Raw genomic sequence first — 23791 nt, forward strand, 5'->3', positions numbered from 1 at the left:
TAATAAAATTGAGTTAAAAATGAGACCCTACTATTGTCAAGTGTCTGTTTTGTAGTTCATATTTGTAACTTAATATAAAATTAAAAGTGAAAACATACCACAGTAGGAAATCAATAAGCAATATGACTTCACATTGGTTCATTAAAATTTAAGCTAAAAATACTGTCTTTGGAACTGAATGGTTTGTAATATGTTAAAGTATGTATGATTTATTATCCTCAGCTTAGAAATGTTAGATACTACCTGATAAAAATCATAAGTTTCATAAAAGTCGCTGGTAAAATCCATTAACAGGAACACTTACAAACTTCAAAGTAGCAGGGAGTAAGAGAAAGCGCCTCATTTAAACCTAGGAAAGCTACTATTAATACTGGGCTAGATGGTTCAGTGATCTGACTTCACCGTAAAGTAATCTGAATTCATTGCTGAGTAAAACTGCAACATTCCAGAAGTTGTTCAATGCCAATTCATTACTTTTAAACAGCACAGCCAAAAGCATACAGTGAAAAGAGCTGCAGTCTACCAATGACTAGAGTGCAAAAACTGCTCATCTTAAATGTACGGCCTGCACTATGCTGCTAATCAAATAATAGTTTCCAGCAGATTAGTATACTTCATCTCTGCATCACAAATCCTCAGAACAGCTACCCCGTTCCCTTTACTCAATATCCTTAGACATTGTCATTTCAAAAGACCATTGTGAAATGAAAAAAAATCAGAACAGGGAAGACTCTTGGAAAGTCACTTTAATGATTTATTGCCAGTGTTACAAAGATCAACATGGGATTAAAGAGGCAAGAACCACACAAAAAGTTGTTAGAACACAGACACATTATAGATAACAAGGTTATTTCAGAAAGAATTAAAAGCTTTCTCAGAGAGAAGTCACAGTTTTGTGGCACTCCCAATGGTATTGCACCATCAAGGAGGGAGATAAGAAGTTGCTGGTGTTACATGTGTGCAGGAAGTTCCTCTGACTGTCTCATACAGCAAAAGGAAAGTGGCTGCCTTCAGATCCTCACTTCATTGGACTTAAAAGCAACTGCTGCATCTCATGGAAAAGTCCAGAAAAAAATCTCCCTTTATTATCTACATACAGATAAACGATGATTTCAAAATCACTATACTCTATTGTCTCCTGCATGTATGGAGTTTTCTTTCAAAATAGACCATTAGGAATGTTTTATTTGGATTTTTAATTGAAGGAGGCGGAATATTCGTATCATTTGTTACTGACATAATGAGGACATTTCAGGAACAGGAACAATAATGTCCCGCAGAATGATCTTAACCAACCTTTTTATAGCTTTGCTCGGAAAGAACTCATTTTTTATCTCTTATATCAGTTATAATAAATCCATACAGAAACTTCTTGGAATAGGTTAATTAGCAGCATATTGGGAACAGAGGGGGAATGTTAGGGTACCATTTTAAGTTGCCTATATGAAGAAACAAACTCAGGAAGAACTAGGCTAGAACTTTTCTTAAAGTTGCACTCCATTTCTACCATATCGGGTTTATAGGAGAATATTTTTAAAACTCAGCTGTAGCAATAGCAATAGCACTTAGACTTATATACCACTTCACGGTGCTTTACATCCCTAAGCGATTTACAGAGTCAGCATATTTCTCCCAACAATCTGCACCTGCATTTTACCTACCTCGGATGGATGGAAGGCTGAGTCAAACTTGAGTCTGGCAAGGTTTGAACTGCCAAATTGCAGGCAGCCAACAGTCAGCAGAAGTAGCCTGCAGTACTGCACTCTAACCACCGCAGCACAGACTTTCTGTAGTGTAACATCCATCCAAGAAAGAATTGTATGAAAGCCTTCTCTACCTTGGCACCCTCCAAGTGTATTGAAATGGCAGTTCTCAGAATTTCCTCAAAATATGGCTTTCCAGGAGTTGTAGCCCTAGCAAATCAGAAGGGAACTAAGTTGGGAAAGGTTGCATTATACCAATGTTCTTCAAACTTGGCAACTTTAACATATGGACTTCAGGTCCCAGAATTCCCCAGACTGGCTATGGAAATTTGGGGTGTGAACTACATGTTAGAGTTGCCAAGTTTGAAAAACATTGGCATCCTTATAGCTAATTCTGGCATAATTTGGAAGTCCCCAAGTCCTTATAGCTATGAGGGATTTTCCTTTAATCTTTTGGGTTGAAATATAGAGTGGAATTCAATGCCCTCTGGCTACCTTACATGAAATTTACCATAAATTTAGGTTGGCAGTATACTGTAGAATTAAACTTTCTAAGTGGGGTGTCCCCCTTGAAAACTAAATATGAACATTAGGCTATTTTCTATTTCTATGTCTACTTCTACAGAGCAACAGCCTATCCTGAACCCTCCGTCTCACCCTACACCTAAGTGCAAGTTTGTAAAAGATCGAAGGGGCTAAACTCCCACAAATAGGAACAGTAAAATTATATTGGACACACACACACACACACACACACTCATTAAGGACACTGGAAATACATCCCAAATACAAAAAGCATATATTTTATAGACACCAGATTTATTCCAGCATACTGCAGTATCATTATGCTATAGGCTCTATTTTCAGACTTCCTCATCTCATTCAAGAGAGCTTCACTAAATGCTCATCTCTCACATTCTTACTTACTTCATTTATTTAAACGTACCCACTAAGTGTAATTCCTAGAAGAATAGTGCTTGCTTCCATGCATTAATTTAAAAACTTACTATCCATGTACATCTTTTCTCTCCAAGATCATGCAACTTCAGTGTGACATTGCCCATATGCTTTCAACTCTGCAGACCATACAGTTTAGACTGCCTGACAATTCCATGCAAGTTCTGAGAATGTACTGTACATGGTATCCTGGGAAATTCTTCTTAATGCATCTAAATCAATATTGTGCTTTTAAACAAGACCCTGTATATCCTGGGGAATTAAGATGTTGGGGGAAAGACTGGATAGAATTGGAACAACTGAAGGACAATACTACTAGTTACCATTTATTTAATATTACCCATTAATCTTACTTCTGCTGAACATTTCTTTATCTCTTCTACACATAATCCTCATTCTCCAGTCACATAGAGGATAATCATTAAAATGTTGAAGTTTGAAGAACAGAAGGGAGAATGGAAGAATTAGCCTAAACATCCATTCTGAGGAAATTTGTTGTGAAAAATATTTAGAAGTGCAATTACACGCAGATAATACTGAAACCTACATCTGCGAAAGTGTAATAAACAAAGATGCTATTTTTCAATCAGATCTTCATGGCTAGAAACTATCATTCATAAGAGGATCAAACAGATGCTTCCTGGTGATTTTATTTCAGATTTTTCTAACATAATACAGACCAAATGAGTTGAAACTGCACTTTCCAGTAATATCTGGAGACACTATGTTAAGAAGACCATTCTAATCCCTTTAATGTTAATAATAATATAATCTTCTAACAAAGAAAGCTTCATCTGCAGGGGTTTTATTATTATGTATTACTTTTAGTAGACACAAATGCAATCATGGGCAATACTTAACACTTTATATGAAAAGTACAATGTCAGCAAAACAACACATTTCAGTAGAGGCTGAATTCTAGAATACACTTGGACACATACTTTTAATTGCAATTAATGGAAGATCATATATTACCATTCCTGTATTATATTTTGCTGCTCTTTTAAAAAAACAGATGCAACTTAGTTTACAATTAAGAGAATAAAATAAGAAAAGTTATTTGTTATAATCTGAACATATATCACAACAGTCTGGAAGCAAGATACTGCTACAGTTCAGGCTACCTGGGACGGACCACTGTGGTGCACGTGGAAAAAATTTAACTCAATTTGAGATTAATACATTTAGAAAAGTTCTTCAGCTACCTCCAGCAAAGAATTATTTGCCTGTATAACAACAAGCAGAAGATCCTGATTTTGGTAATATCTTTTACAAGACCAAAAAAATCCCTCCACCCATTTTAGACATATTTGAACAAAATTTCACAGTGAGTTATTAATTTGTCTTTAGAAATGCTCCTTCCTTAGTGTTATATTCCATTGGATTACGGCATAATTATTTCAGACCCTGTGAATGAAGTGTTTTTGAAAGTAGACTTGAAGCTATAGCAATAATTACATACACAATAGTGGTAACCAAGCCATTGATCTCAAACTCAGCCAAAGATAAATAGAAATTTAGAGAAGTGTGATCCATATACAGAAGCAAACACATAGGTTCTTTCTTTGCATATGATTATACAAAAAATACACACAACACCCCAAAACAAAAAAAACAAACTTGAAGCATTCCTGTAGGTGATTTAGAAAACGGAAAGAATGACAGCTTCACCATGTTTGGACCATATAGAACTGTGCCCTAAAAAATACTATTTCACTGAATGCCTGTTCTGGCTGAGAAGGGTGCATAATAACAATGCAACAACCTCTGCTGAAGATGGAAGGGAATTTTTTGTTAAAAGGATAGGATAATAGATAATTTCATTACTAATTTGTTTAGAACCGGACCAGATAAACATCATTGTGGGCAACATATACTACTCTGATAGTAGATTTCTTTCACCCTAACTGGATATTCATAACTTAAGTGTAAATCTATCTAGCAACACTTTTCAACTTCTTGCTTGCCCTTCTATAACAAAAAAGCACATTTACAAACTAAGATTAGATCTTAGAAAAGACAAGATAAAGTTGCAAATATGTCACACAGCAAACAAAAATTGCCAGCCTGGCTCTTTCATTGCTCCAGTAGTTCCACCGCCCACCATATTATTCAACTCTACTTCCTGCAGGCTCAAGAAGTAGTTTATGAGCCAATTATTTGGCCTGACCATGTTTCATGCTTTGTATGTGGTGCTAAATGAGTGAGCACCACCTCCACAGCCTGGAACTTCTGATTCTTTGGTGGGATGGGACAGATTTTATATGTGACCACATCTCCTTCTACCGGGACATACTCCCCCTCAATGCTGAAAAAGAAAAAGAAGGAAAATTTCAGAGCCCTGAATAAAAGTATGGTGGAAAGAAATTGATGTAATTAAAACTTATCAGACAAGGCATAGCAAATTTTAAAACAACTGCATTCCCTTTAGGAAGCTTCAGTGTATCAGAATTTAAATAAGCAATTTGCTAAAAACCTAACATATAGAACAATCAAAGAAAACTGTATAAAATTAAACATCATAACAGGATGTGAACTACATTCCTCCAAACATGATGCATTTTGTAGCACTCTAATTTAGGAAGAGTTCTGCCATCATAGCAGAATTAAAATGTTAGGGTTTGGAATATTAGCCCACATTTATTTTTAATAACAATTTCTACTGCATTTATTATGAAGCACCTTTTAGCCAGCCAAATATGACAACAGAAATGGTTAATTCAACTTCCTCTACCTACAAAATGTACAGCAAGATTTCTTCCTGTCCTGTGGAAATCCCGATTTTCAATCATATACACTGATTTCTGAATATACTAACTGATCTGAGTGTAATTCAATTTCTTTGTTAAATAATTCACTGTATCAACACAACAAAAATCTCTTGATGGTATCATAGATTCTCAAAAATGAAAGAACAATGTATAACAGTTAGTAAACACAGGACAATACTTAATTTGACCTTTAATCTGTTGAACTGCCACTGAATTTATCTCCTTTCAGTAGAATGAGAGATTTGTGTTCTTAGGATTTGGGATATGAACCAACCAGGGATCTGCTCTTATTATCACCTTGTCTTGATAGAATACATAGATTTCCCTGTTTCAGAAAAGGACCTAGTTCCCCAACCCACCTCACTGAAGCTGAGACTACCAGAAAGGCTGTCTTCCAGAAGATGAGGGGATTTTAATGGGATTTTATGAGTTCAAAGAGAGAAATTACTAGAGTTCAAAGAACTGATAAAAGAAAATGGTGAATGATCAGTGAGAGAGAAATCTTGCAGCTTTGCAGAAGCAGCACGTGTTAAGAATGACCACATAGTAATGTTCCTCATCAACATCAGTTGCCTATGTACTGTATTAGCTGCTAAGTCCTTTTTTTCAAGACCTCTTATAAGAATCTCAGTAGTTCTTAACCTGTTCCAGATGCCATTAGACGCATTTGTATTATTGTTTATGGGCATATCAAATAAAATGATAGCTCTATAAGCCAAAATGTTTTCCACTGTGGTGGCTAGAAAATTAGAAGGTTGGAGATATTTCCATTTATTTTTCAAGCATGAAGTTGCAGCCTTCTGATTCCAGGTAATCAGTAGGGCTGGAAGAGATTATGTCTGGGCATTTTAGGAGTTGGCATAAACAGTCTTCTAGGACATAATGTGCTTCACTGTCATGAATGGGCCAATTGATGGGTTAGGGTCCCCATCTCGCTGACATATCACAAGAAACCTCTGCTTCTTTCTAAGAGAAAGCATTGATAATTCAGCCTCTTAGCTGTACTTTATATGTACTCTGACAATAAAAGAAATAAATACATAAGCCATTAAAGACATCAATGTTCCTTCCCCACAGAACTCACTCAGAAACATGTACAAATATATCTTCTGTGCCATTCTCTGGGGTGATGAAACCATGGCCCTGGGAACGTGAAAACTGCTTACATACACCTTTGTAGATGGGACCAGCAGAAGCACGAGCCGTCCTAAGAAAAAAAGAGGGGGGAGAATGAAAATCAAGCTGAGCTATTATGGTATTCAGAATAACAGAGTTGGAAGGGACCTTGGAAGTCCTCTAGTCCAACCACCTGCTCAAGTAATTTCAGACAAATGGTTGTCCAATCTCTTCTTAAAAACTTCCATTCTTGCTTAGGAATTATTACCTGCATTAACAATATGCAATCCTGCTTCTTCATGAGAAGGATGTTAAAAGTGAGTAAAATATAAACAAAGAGTAATTATGCTATAATAGGCAACACTAAAAACATATTTGATATATCTCTCGTAAGCCCAGCCAACATATTACCCTAGATTTTTTTAACTACTTCTGATATTGAGTATATATACAAGGATATATATCATGGTGCTCTCCAGGTTTTGTGCAATTTAAGCTATTTAATTAATATTTAATTAATGGTTAATTAATTTAATCTTTCACCATTGGCCATGTTAGCTATGGCTCATGGAGATGTACCTAGAATTCAATATCTGGAGATTCACAGGTGTACATGTTTCTAATCTCAGGCTGTTTATACTATTTCAACAATGCATTCTATAAATTAGACTCTTCAGGATTCACTATTGTCATTCAGTCATTTTGTATTTTTCATGAGCTAATGGACATCATTTTGCCAATGGCTCCCCCCAAAAGGGCCATTGGCAATCAGGCCCTTCTCTCCCTTTCTAGGTGGGCCAGCATGGGCTAACATGGCCCAGGCACACCAATATACATGGAAGGAGTTATTGCCATTTAAAAATAATGGCCATTAAGATAAAAATCAAGAAACAACCCAATAATATAAAACATTAAACTTGTGGTGAACAATGTTGTTCAACTAAAAATTCTCCCAAAGACTGTCCTTTTTGGCCAAATGATCCCTCACCGATCCTGCTGCCTCAAAAACATGCCCTCTGTGGGCCAGATAGAGACCTAAGGAGCCTCCCTCTTGTGGCAGCCAGGATCCAGTCTCTAGGCCCAGATATAGTTGTCCTCTCTTCCTTGGGCTGGCAATCTTGCTCTCTTTTCAAAGAAGTGCAGCCTCTGTGCCTTGTAACAGCTTTGTTCTTTTCACTCCCTCGCAATCCTTTTTTCCTCAGCTCCTCCATTTTGTCCTTCTCGCCTGCTGTTTCCCAGCCATCCCCTTCAGGGCTCCTTCTTGTCCCAATTCCAGGGGAGAGGCTCCAACCAGTTAGCCACCCAGGAAATGCTGCCAATGGAGCAGGCTACATCATGATCTGTTGCCAGCTACTACTTTGAATTATTTTAATGTTTGTATCTTCAATATGAATATTTAGCCAACCTGACTTGTGATAGCTTTTATCCAATGATCGATGCTTTCACATTATGTGTTCAAAATATAGGCTTTCAGATTCATTATTAATATTGCAAGTGAGTAATTCAGTTTTTACTTCTACTATTGAATAATGTGTTCCTCTTGCAGACCAAAGTATTCTCAAACATTTTTTTCAAGGACCACAATTCAAAGCATCCAATTTTCTTCATTTCTGTTTTGTTTTTGTTTTTAGTTATATAAAATAAACAGCTTTGGGTGAGAAGCAGATTTTGAATACCACAAGCCATAACATAGATAAGAGACTTTATAATTTAAATTGGACAATAGAGAGGACTAAAGTCCAGGAAAATAGAGAGGACTAAAGTCCAGGGAAAAAAGGGAAAAAAACCAACTTGTCTTTAGGACTAGGACTTACAAAATGACACAAAAATACCATAACAACTGAAATATTAAAAGATATCTTCAAAAAATGGGGGCAGAAATTAGTAGCCACAATATCAATGTCTTTTATGGATAGACTAATGAAGGACTGACAGATATGAAGCAAATTTTGCTTGGTGAAAAAATAATGAAATCAGAAAGACTGGGTTTTTTAAAAATGTGGATTATAAAACAGACCAAGCATTCAACCTGGAAATAACAATTTACAGGAGAAGGTGTGGGTTCCAACATAGAGAACAGGCAAGAGTTGAGAACATTTTACTGGATTCACAAAAGAAGCTGGTTAATGTTTTGAAACTCAAAGCGGAAATATAAAAGACAATTAAAGCAATGACCTGGATAAGGAATTTCCTTCTCACAATTTTTTAAATCTTATTTCTAATTTTTAAAATACAAAATAAAAGAAAAAAACAACCATCAAACTAACAACTATCAAACATTAACAATAAAAATAAAAATTGTGCACAAAAGAATAACAAATGACGAACAGTGACATTAAATATAAAAGGTTAACCCTGATTGAATGCTGAAAAATACATTGAAAATATCCGATACATTTTCTCCCCCTTACATGACAGGTCCACAAGTAATTATAATTTTCCCATCTATATTTAATACTATGTTACAATACTCAAAAATATGTCCCTGAAGTGGAAAATTGTGTATCTATCAATCAAATCGACCCACCATTTGTTCGTTATATAAAAAACAGCAGTCAACTGGTAACCCCAAAAGTAAAACTAATCTTCAAAGCCCTCGGTTGAAAGTCCTAGATAAGGACTTCCCATTGGATTTACAAAAAATATCTGCTAAAGTAGCAGTCCCCAACCTTTCTAGCTTTGTGGACCAGCGATGCCAGCAGCGGGAGTGGAGAGGGGATGGTTCCATGCAAGCGGGAGGCAAGCATGCATGCATATGTGCACACAGCTCCATTTGTCCAAGGCAGGTTCCCCAGCCCACCTGGACTCACACAAATAGAGTGGCCTTCCACTTGCACGGCCTGTGAAAAAAACTCAAAGAAGCCTCTGCAAAGGGGAAAAAGAAAGTGAATTAAGGATTGAGATCATGAGAAGTAAAAGAAAGGAATGTAACAGTTTGTGTGATCAATATTAAAATATGTTTTTGCAAAGCTCTAGTAACTCTTTACAGACATTTTGCTAATATCAGCACTGAAAAGTTAATGATTTATACTTTTGCATAGAGAAGGGATGGGCTGGGGAAAAAAATTGTAAGCTTACAGGGGATAGTGAGTTATCAAATTTGTTTTATTTGTGATGAAGACTGGGAGTCACTTCTTTGCATATTTCTTTTCTTTTGATTCTATTTCTTTCCTCTTTTTGTTCCAATTTTCTTTTCCTTTCCTTACACTTTATTTTTTCTCTTTGTATTTTTTTCTCTTTATATTTGCTTTTACTATTGTACTGAAATTAAAATTAAAAAGTTTCCTTAATTGATCTAATTCAGTATCTTGGCTAACCTGAAGCATTCAGTTTCCAATATCATGTTGATATTGTCTTGATTGGGAATATCCATTTGATTTTCTTGGAAGAACATTGAAATGGCAATTGTATTACATAAAATCATGGATTAAACAGGGTTATGATCTGATCCAAAAAGGCTCATGATGATTTTAATGAAATATGAGTAAAATTTGATATTCTCATTGTGTGGGGAACGTTATCAAAAAAGCAGCATTGCAAGGTTCAATTCTTTCTCTAGGATCATAATGTGTAGAGAATCAGGGAGAAAGAGACCAGAACTACGTGCACCTGGAACAGGGATAGAGATACAGTTATGGCTGCAATTCCCCACTTCTTCCAGTCTCGGCTAATAGGCTCCATGTCATCAAAGCAAAAATCCATAATTCTGGTCAATTTTGGATACTTACGCAGAGTAAGTTCTTGTTCTTTTTGTGGGAAGAGGGCTGGGTAAGTCCCGAAGAAGGTGAGTACCCCTCTCACAAATCCGGCTTCCCTCTCTGTTGAATGGGAAAATAGGCCACACAGGTGACTTTGGAGAGTGGAGGGGTGGTACTGTAGATTGAGATGTCTGGTCAGATGACATGGTGGGAGGATTTGTCTCCTGGAATGAGAGATTTGCTGTCAGTGGAAAATTAAATTAGCAGCAGGATTTTTTTTAGTTCCTAGTAATTTTGATAAGAAGCTGCAACAACATTAATGTAATTCCTGAGATAATTCAGTTCATAATAACTCTGTTGATTCACTATCATTAATAATTACTGTATTAATAGTACAAAGGAAAAATCTCTCTAAAAATAGTAAGGGATGAGCCATGCTGTGAGAACACTAGGGAGCTATACCATGTATGTGTGCAAAAATGTTTCCTGTTTAATGTTGGCTAAGAAGGAATTCCAGACCCAAAACATCTGAGAAACGACAGGTTGGGGAAGACTGTTGCAAAATGCACCTAAACTTCCCTTCTCTGTCTTTCCCCATCTCATTGTCAGGGAATAACAATACTACAATATTAAATAATAGGTACCTTAGGTGCAATTCTAAAACATCTACAGTATCACTTGAACATCACTGGCATTGACAAAACCACCATTAATCAGCTGCACAAGACAACTTTACTTGGAAATGCTTACATCCTGTAATAATACTTTAATGCCATCAAACAACATGTCTGGCCTAGATCTTGGGAAAGACTCAGTTGGTGGACTAAAATGCCAATTCCAATCTAAATACCTGGCTGACTGTACAGACAGCCATAATTTATTAAACTTGCATGCACCTTGACTCTCAATAACTTAGCATACCTCCACCCTAACCTGATGGCTCTTATATCTTAAGCACTCTCCTTAAGCACATATTTTTACTTTGCATTCTAAGATACAGACGCACTTAAAAGCAATTAGTTCTTTTTAATTATTTTTACTTTCATATCTGGCAACCATCTTCATCCTCACCATTCACAGATTAGATGTCTGTTTGGAAATTAGACAAGTGCATCATGCAAAGCCATGATATGGTTTGTTTTGTTTTGGCTGCTTGTTGTATGAACTCAACCATATTTGCATATGATTTAGTCACAGTGTAATGTGTAAAAGTAGCAAGTGGGAACTTATTCAATAATCTTCATTAAACAAATCACAAAGTACCCTAAAAGACAAACTCAGACATAGAGGAATAAATGTTTTACAAGATTCTCCAAAAATTGAGGGAATAGCAATTCAGTCATCTTCTAGCTTTTTAGTGATAGCAAACATCTGGTTTTGCAACTACTAAAAGATTTATGCATTACATGGCAAACAATATATGTCAATGTCAAGTTCTTGGTGAGTTATTTCTTATGAAATGTAAGGGAGGGGAATGACACTCATTCTTTGATCCAGGGCAGACTAAATATATCAGCCTAAGGCAGTCTGGTGTTGCGCACTTCTTGAAAGTCCTTAGCCTTATACACTGCAAAGCCTTCCCATATTAAACATTCAAAGCCTACATCTGGGGCAGAAGCAAGCCCTAGAAAATACTGGCTCAATTCCAAAACAGACTTAACGATTTCCATGGAAATACAGCATAAACTCCAAAATTTTGGATTATTTGAATACTGCTTACAGTCTTAAATCTTAAAGTAGAAGATTTTATCTCACAGGTAAATAAACAATTGTCTATTGCCCTATTAAGACTGTATTTTCCTTGGTGATTTCTGTGGTTAAAACAAGGCTTCCCAGATAAGTGAGGATACAGGTCCTGCCACTTCAACTTGTTCTTCTTTTGCCAGACAAAGGAGAGGGAATCATGACAGACAGCTAGGCTTATGCTCCTCTTTTGTGAATCTATGCCATTCTACTTTTCAGAAATGCTTTAATCACAAAGACTGAAGTGCAAAACTAGGAGAATCTTGGACAAACCAGAGTTTAAAGTAAGCCTCTCCAAAGCTACTATGGTAAACAAAACCCTTAACTGAGAAGGGAAAAAGAGCCACAGAATTACAGTAACACTAAGTCATAAACTATACTATGCAAATAATAATTAATGGACTTACACAATACATTAAGGCAGTGTTTCTCAACCTTAATGACTTTATGATATGTAAGCTTCAGCTCCCAGAATTCCACATATCTTAAATTTGGCAAAGTTGGGAAACATTAAAACTCTAAAGTAAAAAAACCCAAAGAGTTCATTACAGTAGAAAAGAACCAGGTCTTTAGGCAGCAGACCAAGAGACTTTTCTGCCGGAAGTGCTGTTCTTTGGACAAGAAAAATGGCTGCATCTTCCATCCTTTTTGCTTTGCAATGCTCTGTACTCTGTACCTTGCTCTCTTCAAGGGGAAAAAGCCAAGCAATTACTCCTATTATCTCTCTCTCTCTAAGATATAGAGATATTGATCTCTTTTCACCCACTGCATTAAATATAATGTATAATATACCAACTAACTTTTTGGTTTGAAACAGTGGTGGGATTCAAAACTTTTTACTACCGGTTCTGTGGGCGTGGCTTGGTGGGCATGGCAGGGGAAGGACACTGTAAAATTTCCAGTCAGAGGTAGCATTTGCTGGTTCTCTGAACTACTCAAAATTTCTGCTACCGGTTCTCCAGAACTGGTCAAAACCTGCTGAATATCACCTCTGGATTGAAACATTTTGCTGCTAAATGTACTTGCATTCCCTCAGCACATAAAATCAGTAATAGATGCAAAGAATCAAATTCTGGCAGGACGTGTTAATTAATTTTATTTTATTTTTTTTCTTTATTACCAAAACTAAGTCCAGTATGAAATAACTAAGGGAGCAAAGAATGAGGACATATTAAAATTAGATATTAAGAACAGTAATGTTTATTTATCTTCCAGGTATCCTTAATGAGGTGAGGAGTTATACTCTAATACTTTTGAGGATGCCACATTAGAGAAACCTGCCCTAAACTGGTACACTAAACTGCTGGTTGGGAATAGATTTTGCATGCAATTCAAGCAGTCACAATGTAAAAATGACCATGTAGCATAAAGATATCCTCATTAGCATTTCTTTGCGTGCTTTTATGAAGAGATATAATTACATGCTTCTTCCTTCAAATACCTTGGAATATTATGGCATTCCCCCCCCCCCAATATTTCTACGTACGTTCTGTAAGAGGTTGCAGACTTTACAGCTAGAAACAGCTCTTACAGCTTACTTCCAAAAGGTATCTAACCACCATTAATTGGAGCAGAAAATTGGGTGAACAATTTATCCAGGGGAAGAAGAAATTCCCCAACAATTTTTGAACAGCCTACTTAACTGGTGACTTCTCATTACTGAAAAAACTCATGGACAAATTCTGTTGTGATATTTTCAGTTAGAATGTTATCAAATGTGGACAGATAATCATCTTCTCTTTTGCACTACATTCAGACATACTCCTTGACCATTTTGCAGCTAACTCAGGGCAAAAACGCAACTATCTGCCCAAAGCATTTCTCCAAAATTCTTTCTTCTTTGAAATAATTTCTAAAGTTAACTCCATTTCATGTAATGAATTAGAATTAGAAAAAACATTGCAGATTACTCTGATAAGGATATTCTGGTTTTTTTCCTCTATGACAGCCTGCTAGGTATGATATAAAGACAAGAGTCAAAAGAAGATGAAAATAATGGCTTATCTAGTGCTCTTTGGTACCATTTACATCAGCATGGGATCTACCAGTGTTAGTTTTTCCTTGAAAGAACAAGGCTTTAAACAAAATCATTTTTTGCTCTGCTCTGTGGGCAGTTATTTACTTACAGATGCTTTTAGGAGCTCTTCACTAAATTAGAGGGAAACCATGTCAGGTTTCACACACTGAGCTAATCATGATTCAAGTATATAATAACATCTGGTTTCTGTAGTGCTAATTTGTTAAGTATTAAAGAAATAAATGTATATATTACTTCATAAGCCAAATATATTGAGATTTACAATAAGAATGTAGTAAAACAATATTTAAAATAATTTTAAAACATATTCATTAAAAGGGGGAGAACATTTTTCCAACATTCATATCTGAAAGAACTGGGTGAAGAACGACAGGAACTTAAATTATATAATTATACTTTAATTATAATTATTGTCTGATTTACCCAAAATGTTAAACCCAACTACATTATATGATCCCAGGTCAATGCTAGAAGCAGCATTTTATCTCCTCTTAGAGAAAGCAGCCCTGGGTCTGCTTATTACCATTTTAAAAGAATGAAAAGGTACTGCTAGGGAGAGACTACATAAGTATATGAATATTAATTCTATTCCAGTTAGAACAGTGGTTGTACATTGCCATCTGAATGTATATTTTAGACTAAAAATGTGACAACAGTAGTAAGATAGGGATGCCAATGCCAATAGTCAGATATTGTATCTGAATGGATATCCATTCTATTTGTAGGAGAAGACTTTTAATTATACATAATTAATCCATCAGGAAGTTGGTTGGTTGCAGAACAGCACATTACCTGCCCTTCAACAGTTTATAGCTTTAGAAAGGATCAAAACTATTTTGTTGATCTCTGAAAATCAAGCTAGGTGATTGAGATGATACAGTAGAAAATTCTGAAAAATATCTAATGGAACATAGGAATGCAAGAGCTTTCCTTTATATAGTGTTTATTATTTGATTCTTATTCATTCTGTTTACAATTTGTTTACAAATTCTTAAACTTTTTTAGTAAAATAAATTTTAATATCTTTTTTCTATATACAAAAGTTGGAAATCATCTGTGACTTGATTTTGTAACTGCTAGCCACATATCCCTTGGAAATTTAAAATGAGGTCATTATTGTGATTGCCTGCAAGAAGCAGCTTACAGTTACAATCTTCTACCTCTGAATAAACCTGTTCTGGTTTTAGTCACTAGGATCAATATTTTTCATACATGTTAAAAAACTACTGATAGGATATGTCTATCATTGCATAACGCTAAAATTAATTCCCAATATTAAATATTTCCTTTAACATTTCCAAACTTATTGCCAATAATTTTTTAAGGCTGCCTTCAAAACTATACCATTTAGAATAATGCAGTTTGTTATTTAGTCATACAGATTTCCAATTTGTCACTAGATACAGTTGATTAGAATTAGTTGCCAGAGCAAAATAATGTAACATTATGATTTAATATTGCTGTGGGTGTATGGGTGAATGCCATATATTCGGGTTCTTTGCTTTATTCTGAGTATTTCAAGCCTTTGTCAATTTCTTGTATTCATTTATTGCTTGACATAAAAAAACCCAGCTACAAAAGATGCGGAAGGTCATCCTGCTATGCAGATCATATCAAGACATATATTCAAACATTTGTCCCAGGTAAGAACCCAGAATACTTAGCTGCAAGGCAGGGGACCTTTGGAGGACAGAATTTCCAAGGAGTTATAATGATTTTGGTGATTTAGGCTTTTAGTTTGGGCTGCAAAAATCTGAACTAGTAGATGGCAGCAAAATGACACAGAAAACTCTTGTTCCTGTCATCTATGGTCACCTAGTTTTTTGTAGCACAGATTTAGTATCCTTACTGCTTTACTCTAAGATGTCTTGAGTTTGGTAGAAAATAGAGACCCAAAGCCCATTCTGACAAAACCAATGCCTCTTCAGAGTCAGATTTTACTACAGATAATCCTCAATTTACAACCATTCACTTAGTGACCATTGACAGTTGCAATGGTGTTAGGAATGTAAGTCACCTAACAGTTGGGTTGGAAATATATAAACCAGGATAGACATTTTAATATTGTCTCTTTAAGGGAATGCTAAAATTGTAATAGGGTGTGGTTCCTCAAATGGCCATAAGATGGAGCCAGAAACCTGGTTTCCCAGAGAGAGGTTCCTGCATTTCCCTATTGACTGTTGCTGATCATCCTTATTCTTGGATTAATGTGAGTTTGCTTACTGAATTGTTTTTGATACTGGACTTTGATATTTGGATTCTCCCTGGACTGAAAACTGACTGCTATAACCGTGTATGATTTGGACTGCTTGTTGGACTTTGCTTAATTGTTTACTGGAAGTAAAAACCTACATTTTACTATACAGTGTAGCTGAGTGCTGTGTGTGTGTTATTTAAACATCACTCTCACTACGTCTCCCGGTGTGCACTCATTCTCCTAACGGGGAATTACGTCAACAAATGGCATTAAAAAATGACTTACAACCAGTCCTGGTGTTTACAAAGTTTGCAGCATCCCCATAGTCACATGATTGAAATTTGGGGACTTGGCAACTGGCAAGTATTTACAACAGTTGCAACACCCCGAGGTCATGTGATTGCCATTTGTAACCTTCCCTGAAGGCTTCCAACAAGTAAAGTCAATGGGTGAAGCCAGAGTCACTTAAAATTGCATGATTTAACAACTGCAGTGGGTCATGTAATCTGGAAAAATGACAACAGAAAACCTGGTTCTACCATAATTATGATTGTAAATTGAGGACTACTTATACCTATGCAAGAGTGTTTGGGATTTGTTTGTTTCTTACATATTACAGTTCATGGTATTCTGTGGTCTTAGATGATGCAGAAAATAATATCACAGCCTGAGAAAGCACCAACAAAGAATCAGATCTCTAATTCATTACTCATCATACATTCAAAGAAACATCAACTAAGCCTCTTAAGGTTTTCATTAACAAAGTTATGAAAGTCTTTATGAACATTTGCAATTTACTTTGCCTCTTGCCTGCAAGATAGAAGTATCCAATTCTACACATTATTTGTGCATCAGGATCTAAATGTTGTAATTTATTTTTTTCATTATCCAAGAACCAGAAAGGAGGAGCATGTTGGAGATATGTAATATCATCAGAAGCAGGTGGCCTTTTTTTTTTGCTTTTTTTAATAGGGTCTATTTATTTAATACCAAACATCTATTCTTTGTTGGAGGATGTCTGAGTGTCTTATGCAAATCAAGCTTTAACAATCGTGGCCATGTACATGCAATATACACATACAGTGGTGTGCAAAATGCTTTAAATTGAATTATTTTGAATCTGAAACATATTTTTCTAAGAATAAACTACTCCACTTCAAGTGTCAAACAGTCCTGTCAAGAAAGTGTTGCAAGCTCAAAACCTCTGAAGTTTGAAAAATTTCTCAAATTCTAAAATCAAATTATTTCATAGGTGTTTCATATTCAAAATAGAGTTGGGAAGACTCAACTCTGCACATCTCTATGACAATATTTGTGTTCTATAATGAAAAAAGTTCACTTCAGACACAGATTGTCCACTGCTTCATAGTAAATACATGTTAGTTGCTAGCACCCAAATTCTGATCATGTGATAATAGGGATGCTGCTATGATTATAAGTGTGATGACCAATAAGTCAGTCTTTTCAATGCCACTTAAAATGGTTAAGAGTTGAGGACCACCTGTACTTAGATTGTTCAGACTTATTTTGAGCTATATATCAGTACCAAAGAAATATGGATTTTATGCCAAACAGAATGAGAGCCTTGAATTCACAATTTGTAGAATACAATCAGTAAATGGAGTTTAGGCCAGAATTCAATTTGCTGTGCTTGCCTTATTCACATTCCAATTTAAAACCAAAGTTAGATTATGGTCCATCAACTTTTAATTCGAATTCCTTGGTGTCAAACTATATCAGGATGAATTGTTTGGATAGGCAGTACTAGTTTAATGAGGTTTTCTCTATTTTTCTTATAATAAATTATAAAGATTATAATGAATAAGCATTGTTTCAATAATGAGAAAATCCTTGTAGTCTCAAAAAGTCTTTATCCCTGACACCATTTGAGCTGGTAAAATAAATCCCTCAACAGCATTTTTGTGCATGTGCACACACAGCCATAACCAATACCAAAAACCAATTTCTTAATTTTAAATCCTATCACTCTTCCATGTACCTTAAATATTGTCATACCAAGGGGGAATTGCCAGAAAAATCACTGTTTAAATAAGTATATGGGTTCTTCCAATGCAGATAGCATGTAGATATTATACTAAATGGAAGCTTTCACCTAGAGGCAAAAAATAATAACACTTAATTGGATTTCCAAGAGGTAATTGGTTTCCACTGCCTGGCCCTTTTATTAGATACTTAGTTTTTAAGCAAATTATTATATATACATAGTTCAAAAAAGAAAAACACTGGTAGTTTTATGAAGATTTTTTTTTTTAATTCATGCAATGCTAGCAAGCAAATTTGTTCTCTTAACAAATGGCTCCATCAATTAAAGATGTACACATACATGTAGTGCCTTCCCCCACTTTATCTTAAAGTGCCAGGAAAGAATTAGAAAACAGATTTTTGGCCCCAACTATATCTAGCTATATAATGTGGCCTTAACAAAAACAAAATACCCCTCTTCAAACAGATCAACATTTTCAACTATAGTCAGAGTGAGTGCAATAAATTGATTAAAAGACTGAGATATAAATCCAATCCAAGATAATGTTCCAGCATTATCGGCTAAAATTACCTTTGGTCCACAGAAGTATGATGCATAATCAATGTTAAATCTTTAAAATGGCATTTATTTTTACTGCAAAAGTTACCTTTTTGGTAGCCTATTTTAGATGCAGATATACACAGGCACACAAGTGTGTGGCTGTGTATAATTTATTAATGCCACAAAACAGCCTCTTTAAATCTAGTCCCTCAGCTATGTTAGATTTCTCCTCTTAATCAGTTCTAAAATCTTGCCATAATGCATGATTATAAATCTTAAAGGGAAAAACAGCCATAAACATGTGATAAAATGTCACACTTTTTGTTGTGGGTCACAGATTATAGCCCCTTTCTTATGCTTCCTTCTTTAAATATTCAAAACTATATAAATGCCACTGAACAGTTATAGATTAAATTATTCATTTCCTAATATGGTAGAGGGTCAATGCAAGGGAAAACACAAATCACTTTCACTTCCATGTTATAAATTTGTAGCAGGACTCAGCACTCCTTCAAAAAAGGGAACTTCTACACAAAAGGCATCACTGAAAGTAAACAATTTTTAAAACCCACCCAACAATAACTGGGTTTCCTCCAAGGGCTACCACTCCCCTACACAGAACAATCAGTCGCACCTTCATGGAGGAGCATAGTTAAACAGGCACACTTGCAACCACTATTTAATCTAAGGAGAGATGAATGCCATCTTTATGATCTGAATACAGCAACCTCCTCAGTGCTAGGAAACCAGGCATTAGGAGGCAAGTGAGGGGAGAAGCGGCGAAGCCCAAAAGGGGTGTGGGGAACTGAATTATTTCACAAATCCTACAGGCAGCCTTTGTTTTTTTCTAAGGCAAACACACAAACCTCCAATTACGGTTTTCGAATCACTTCCTCAGCGCCCCCCCCCCCCACCGCGCGCGCCGCCCTCAAATCCCGGCCCCTTACTCCCCTGACAAATTGTATACCCCGTCAGGGGATGTAGTTGATTACTACCTATTGGGGAAAACCCCTCTTGGCGCTTTTATTCTGGAGTCAAAGGCTCCTTTTCCTTCGGAATAAGAGGCAAGAAAGGCGTCCCAGCTGATCCTAGCTTCAAACAAACAGCGACAAAACAGCAGGCTGTTCAAAGGCATAATATACGTGCCCAAGCGCGCGCCCAGACGAATCGGGTGGGGTGGAGGGGGTTCAACGCAATTCTTCACGCACATCCGAAGTCTCACTCGGCTGTTCTCCATCAGGCGGAATTGTTCGTCCCAGCGCAATGCTAATAAGTATGAATCCCTCGCATTCAGCTCCAGCACCTCTTGAGAGAGTCTTCTCTCTCAACGTGGCGCCTTTCCCCTCTTATTCAGCTCCCGTTCCCCCCCACCCCGCTAAAACTGCCTAGCTGCAATTTGCAAAGCATCCTTGCCTCCCTCCCAGGGAAACGGTCAATTACCTTCGCCCGAGCGGTGGTTCCCTCACAAGGCGCTTTACCTCAGGGCTTCGCCCGCTTTGATTGTGATTTTCCTCCTCTCTCCTAAACTACCAGCAGCCTTTCTGATGAATTTAAAGGACCGTAAGGAGGGTGGGGGGGGATGGAGAAACCTCCCCTCCTGACGTCAGAATAGTGGAGGCTGGGCGGGGTTTGGATGGCGATTTGTGTACCAGATTTTAAAGAGACCTGGCTTGGCGGCGGGAGGGGGGAGGCTCTGTCCTATGGGTTGCTTTAATTCGCGTAGTAGACAAAGCCTTCTCTGTGAGAACTTACCAAATGCAAATGCTTAATCTCTAGAGGGTATGTAGGAAGAAAACCTGGGCCGGAACCGAAGCAAATTTTGTAGAAAGGAGCCTTGTGTGCAGGTTTCCCAGGGCCTCGAAGCTTTGGCCTGTTAAGTGGTGTAGTGTAGTGGAAGATGCTATTTGTCCACCCTTCTGCAGTGAGATTCATCTACCAGTCTGGTTGAATGAGTAGCCTGGCTAAGGCGGGGTGGGGGGGTGTCGCCTTTGCCTTAAGCAACAATATCTCTCCAGAAGAGTTTGGCTAATGGAGTCCCAAGCAAGTTAGGGGTAGTGAATACAGCCAGTATATACCAGCAACCCATGCCTCGGGAATATTTCTTACTGGGTAGGAAAGTGGAGGCAAATATCACACATTCATTAATAGCTGTATAAAAGATGGCTTTATTGGGAAGTGCCTACTATATAAAGGTAAGAACCACCCAGGTGCTGACATTGCCTTTCCTACACAACTTTAAAAAGCACACAGATCCTGCACTCTGCACTTGTGGTTGGTCAATAGGCTAAATTCCAGCAATGTCTGCCTATTTTCATATTAAGATTTCTTGCTGGCTACTAACAATGTCCACAAAGCTTATCATGTGGTTCTGTTTGCCCAACATACTAAAAAAAACCTAGTTAACAAGTACCTACTACAAAAATGAAGTCTGCAATTCTATTCTCACCTATTGAGGATGAGGACTTTTTAAAATTGGGACTTCACATGCATTTGCCTATCTAACCCAGTTTGATTTTCTGCAATCTCCAATCTGACCTCTTGCAGAACAATCCAATTTGTTGGGATGGTAATTTACATCATCCTTCTCGGTGTGCTAGCTGGATGTACTAGAGTACCAGAGTTAAAGGAATCTGGCTACCTTGGCAGTCCAGATAATAGGATAATTTTTTTTTTTCAGGATGGGGCTTCATGAGGCAAGTCTGCTGAGGTAGTGACCTTTGCAAAGGGTGATACCAATTTTTTTCAGCCTATTTTTTTTCCTTTTTACAGGCTTCTAGCAGCAGCAGCAGCAGCAGCAGCAGCAACAGCAGCAACAGCAGCAACAGCAGCAACAGCTAACATAAAATATGTTTGTGACTAAACCTTGCGGAAGTTTAACAGACCTACAGCGTTTAGCATTTTTATGTATCAGGTACAGAGACTTATCCCCAAAGAAGGAAAAGGTTTATAAATCATTGCTTTTGCCATTAAAATTCAATTATGTAAACCTGGGTGATCTGAGAATTCCAAAAAAGCAAAAAAAAACTACATGTAGCCCAAGGGTTGCAAGTTCCCCACCTGCCTTAAATGGAAATAATAGCAAAGTTAGCTTTTTCTGCATGCAAAGCATCTGTTTGTTATGCCCTCTAGAGATAATGGGGAAAAGAACTCTGAGAAACTCTCACAGTTCATCTTTGAAGCATTCAAAATATAGAAACATCTAGACTAGAACTTTAAAATTCCATGTAGGGTCACTTCTCTATTATCTTAGAAGGACAAGCTGTTTTCTGAATGAAATGGATGATCTCCCAGGCTTCAGCATATCTAGACAATTGCTTGTACAGATCAGTGTTTTTTTCACATCTGTTATTAACATTTTTTTCCATAGCTTTAGCTGGAGAAGATTGCTGGGCTCCGCATACACAAAAGGAGGCTATTCCATGTGCCAAGATGCTTTCATTCACAACAGATTGTATCTGAGACTGGAATATAAATATGTTCACTGAAGGAGGGAAGATTTTATACCAGTGAACAGAATTTCTATTAAAAGAAATTAAACAGTTCTTCCTTTTGTGTGACTGAAGACTTGGCTTCCTCCTTCTCTTCATTCCCTCTTTTCATAATAATTGAGAATTATGTATCAATCATATGAGGATTCAAAGTCTCCCCACCAAGATCTAATCAATACATTTTAATATTTGTGTTCAGTGCTCATCTCACTGTGCTGTTTTTTTTTTGGGGGGGGGATGTCTCATGCACAATACTGTGAAGCAGGAAATAGCACTAATTTCTAACATTGATACAAATTTTATGAGAGTGAAATTGGTCAAATTGCTAATGCACCAAGCATACAAGTATTATGAAACCAAGTTTGGTCTAGTTATTAAGGTCCCAGACTAGAAACTTTTGTGATTGTGAGCCCTAGTCCTGCCTTAGGCATGAAAGCCAGCTGGGTGATTTTCAGTCACTTTCTTTTAACCTAACTTATTCCAAAGTTTTGTTGCTATGGAGAAAATAGGAAGGAGTAGTAGTAAATACATTTGCTGCATTGAATTATTTATAAAAATAAATAATACATAAAAATATCTAAATACCAGTTTGGTTTTGACTTTTTCATATGAGTTAATGGTATCATCTTTCCCTACATAAATGTAACCTTATTCATAATTCATCAGCTTGGACAGTTAAGTCTTCCAGGCCTCTATAGGAACTTAGAGGATGACTGTATTTAATCATTTTGATCACTTGAAAAACTGTAATATTCAAGAGCTAGGCACTACAGTGAACTATATCAGAGCAGGACTCTGATTTCAGGAAGATGTAACAGCATTTTAAATAATATTCATAGCATGGCTCACTACCGAGAAATACAATAAGCTGCTTTGATTACATAAAAATATATTCTATGTCAAAAATTAGTTTTGGGAACATTCTCTGAAAACTATTTTGATGTAAAAATAGGAAGGTGCTGGCAACTGAGACATGCGGATTGAATAAAAAATGCCCTCGAACTATTCTGTGAAAGGTATAAGTCATTCCAGAATGATCCCAAAACATTAGTATTTGTTGTACAGGAAATAGATGATACAAAAAGGGTCAGCAGCTGAACTCTGAATCAATGCCATTGATATTTTGGAAATAATTTATAGAGTTCTGGCTCTAAACCAATCATCTGATAATCTCTATTTATATTTGATTGATAATCTCCATCATCCACTATGAAGATAGTTCTTGATCATCCTGATTGAATGTGATTGGAATCAAAATATATCCCAAAGACACCAAGGGAATACCACTATATGAAACTGTTTTAATATGAAAACATTTCATATTATGTATTTAAAACAGTCACTTGAACACATTCAGGCAGTGAGAGGTGGCAGGCTCATAGCTCACTAAGACATCTTTTTGTGAACTAATCTATTTCTCAATAGGAAACAGAAAACTACAATAACTACAACAGAGCTATACTTAAAATATATAATTATTGGATTCCAAGTTGTGTCATAAACAACAGCATAACTTCGCAACTAAAATTATTTTT

General features: G+C 36.5%; 1 protein-coding gene across 3 annotated transcripts; it reads right to left on the minus strand.

Moving 5' to 3' along the window:
- Nucleotides 1–731: 731 nt before the first annotated feature.
- Nucleotides 732–20373, minus strand: CSDC2 (cold shock domain containing C2). Of its 3 annotated transcripts, none has more exons than XM_026697093.2 (4): nt 20247–20330; nt 10276–10469; nt 6516–6638; nt 732–4968 (listed from the first exon to the last, which is right to left on the minus strand). In XM_026697093.2, the coding sequence occupies exons 2-4, from the start codon at nt 10449–10451 to the stop codon at nt 4806–4808; spliced, it is 462 nt and encodes a 153-aa protein (XP_026552878.1). In that variant the 5' UTR covers nt 10452–10469; nt 20247–20330; the 3' UTR covers nt 732–4805. The 3 variants fall into 3 exon arrangements, with proteins under 3 accessions (XP_026552878.1, XP_026552871.1, XP_087790848.1); XM_026697086.2 differs by having other exon boundaries at nt 3295–4968; nt 20209–20373; XM_087934722.1 differs by lacking the exon at nt 20247–20330 and adding an exon at nt 19764–19876 and having other exon boundaries at nt 3295–4968.
- Nucleotides 20374–23791: the final 3418 nt, after the last annotated feature.

Source organism: Pseudonaja textilis, chromosome 5, assembly GCF_049901715.1.
Source record: "Pseudonaja textilis isolate UNSWEBS1 chromosome 5, rPseTex1.2, whole genome shotgun sequence".
In the NCBI taxonomy this organism is placed as follows: Eukaryota; Metazoa; Chordata; class Lepidosauria; order Squamata; family Elapidae; genus Pseudonaja; species Pseudonaja textilis.

Coding starts and splice junctions, on each gene's coding strand:
- CSDC2 (XM_026697093.2), bottom strand. CDS start 10,451: ATGTCATCTGACCAGACATCTCAATCTACAGTACCACCCCTCCACTCT. Junction 6,639..10,275: donor AGAACAAGAACTTACTCTGC/GTAAGTATCCAA, acceptor TTTTTTTCTTAG/GACGGCTCGTGCTTCTGCTG. Junction 4,969..6,515: donor ATATTTGTACATGTTTCTGA/GTGAGTTCTGTG, acceptor TTTCTTTTTCAG/CATTGAGGGGGAGTATGTCC.